The 2473-nt window shown below is 33.5% G+C and overlaps 1 protein-coding gene across 1 annotated transcript; it reads right to left on the bottom strand.

Annotated features, from left to right (window-relative positions):
- Positions 1-43: 43 nt before the first annotated feature.
- On the bottom strand, positions 44-701 carry LOC110101656 (NAC domain-containing protein 22). The gene is made up of 2 exons (XM_020829649.2): positions 505-701; positions 44-412 (listed from the first exon to the last, which is right to left on the bottom strand). Exons 1-2 carry the CDS (start codon positions 668-670, stop codon positions 72-74), a joined length of 507 nt encoding a protein of 168 aa, XP_020685308.2. The 5' UTR covers positions 671-701; the 3' UTR covers positions 44-71.
- Between the last annotated feature and the right edge of the window lie 1772 nt (positions 702-2473).

The following is a 2473-nucleotide window of genomic DNA, read 5'->3' as shown; positions in this document are numbered from 1 at the left end:
TCTTTAATTTTATTTTAAAATATTAAGATTAATTTGACACTAATTTCAAAACAAGTTCAACAATTTTCAAACTAATTAGATACAGCATCATTTTTCTTCAATCGCAATGAAAATGAAATACAAACCTTAGGTGTTGGAGCTGAACCAAAGGAGTTAGATGCATCCGGTAGACGATACTCATTCATTATCCAATCCGTCTTCGTACCACGCGGCGCTCGACCACGATAATAAACGAGAGTCTTCTTCAACCCAATAAGCCTTCTAGGATCCACCGAGCTTCGAATGTGCCGGTCAGACCCAGTTGCTTTCCAAAACCCTCTCTCCGTGGTCCGGTTCGGCCGCCCCCCATTGCCCTGCCTACGATCCCTTGGCACAAAAAAATACCATTCCCTCTCTCCCATCTTCGCCATCGCTACAAACCAACCCATAAGATTAATTAACAAACCCTTAATTGAAAAAGAAGAAGAAGAAAAAACCTAGTATGGGTTTATCAAATTCTAATACCTGGGAGATCCCAGGGGTCGTAGAGATAGAGATTGACGGTTGTGATGATGTCGACGTTGAGCTTCTTGCCGGCGGCGGCTCGCCGGAGATAGAAATCCAGTATTTCTTCCTCCGTCGGGTGGAATCTGAATCCAGGCAGCTCTATCTCTGATCCTTTTCTCTCCATCCTTCTGTGCGAAAACAGCGAAATGAGAACAGGGAAGTAGAAATCCTCGGCGTAGGCTTGGTTTATATAAAGCAGAAGCTATGATGGGGCCCACAGTATTCTGAAAAATTTTGGATTAACTTGAAATTGATGTTTTTCTTCAAGATTGGTGAAATATAAAATTTTTATATTTAATATTAATTTAAAAAAAAACATAAGAATTTTTTAAAAATTATTATGATATATTTATAATGAATATATTTTTTAATTCCATCCATATTTTGACAAGAAATATTAAATAATATATATGATAAAATTATATTTTTTATTTTATATTAAATTTAAAATTAAAAATTAAAATATTAATCAAAATAATAAAATATTAAAATATACAAAATAATAACAAAAATTAATGTACTTATCTCCTATGTGATTTAGACTCCACAAAATTTTTCTCCATTATTTTATTAAGCTTACATTTTTATTTAATCTAATAAAAATCATTTTTTTACAATTTTTTCTATCTAATAAAATCAATTTCTAATAATTTCTAATCTTTTTAGGTCTATCCCTAACTTCTTAACATAATATAGATTAAGGCTTCGTCTTTGGGACGACTTTTTTTTACAATTTTCTTAAAGTAATTTTTTCAATATAAAAATTTAAAAAGATGCTTTAAGAAATATTAAAGTTGTTTTAAGAAGCAGTAATAAAATTTCCAATTAAATTTTGATATGCTATTCTCATAATCGAGCATTAGAAGACTGATGAAAAGATAACTCTCTAATCTTATTGTTAATGAAGCTACTCCAATCTTTTTAATGATATTTAGCACCAGTAAAATATTACAGTAGTCAACCAAACATCTTATAGTTATTATAAAAAAAAAATTATAAAAAAAATTTATATCCAAAATTCTGAAGTTATGATAAAATTCAGAATATTAACCCAATTTCCCAAAAAAAAAAAAAAGAATATTTAACCAATATTTTTCGCATTATGAGCGGGCCATTGGGTTTTTTTTGGGGCCAATTGTTGCTACGTGGCGGATGGCGGGGATTGCTGTGGTAGGTCGCCTAGGTGGGCCCACGCGGTTAGGAAAACAACGGAGAAAAGCCGGACAAAAATTTCTATTAAGAACTCGTTGTCCGGAAGAATAAAAGAACCATACGTTTCACATGCAAATGGAGCGTGGCCCTTTCACAAAAAAATTTATTCATTTAATTATTATAAAAAAAAATTCCATAAATAATATTTATAATGAATTAATCCGAATAATTGAGTTAAATTTTTTTATGTATTGTTGCGGGATAGAATATACGTGGCGGTAGAGTTTTTATAATTTACATCCGAGAACAGTTATAACGAATAATTCAGCCAACACACAAATAAAAGATAAAAGTACCACCATATTTTACGTGAAATTCTGAAAAGGGTAAAAACCATGTGGTTGCGCCCCAGCTGAAAAAGGTTCCACTAGTATACGGTTGAGAATACAAAAGGTTGATTCGTCCCACAAGTTAGGACGATCAGATTACAATGAGTTTCTCATTAATTTAAATTCAGTTACAAAGTTGTGCAGAGTTCCGGCGTCTCCCGAAAATCCGGCATAATTCCGGCTTTGTTCAGGCGGCGGGAAGAACTCTGGCAGTGGTCGAGCAGGAGCTGATTCTCCTTCTCCTTCTCCTTCTCTTCTTCTTCCCTTCTTCTTGCTTCTTCTTCTTGCTTCCCTCCTCTCAAATTGTGATACGAACTTTCCAACAGCACTTCGGGTGCTCGATTTGGGATCATTTGGGCTCGGATTGAGTTGAATTTGGTGTCGTT

This window comes from Dendrobium catenatum, unplaced genomic scaffold, assembly GCF_001605985.2.
Source record: "Dendrobium catenatum unplaced genomic scaffold, ASM160598v2 original_scaffold_31805, whole genome shotgun sequence".
NCBI classification, from domain to species: Eukaryota; Viridiplantae; Streptophyta; class Magnoliopsida; order Asparagales; family Orchidaceae; genus Dendrobium; species Dendrobium catenatum.
Note: the sequence above shows the minus strand (reverse complement) of the source record. Positions and strands in the feature narration are given on the sequence as shown.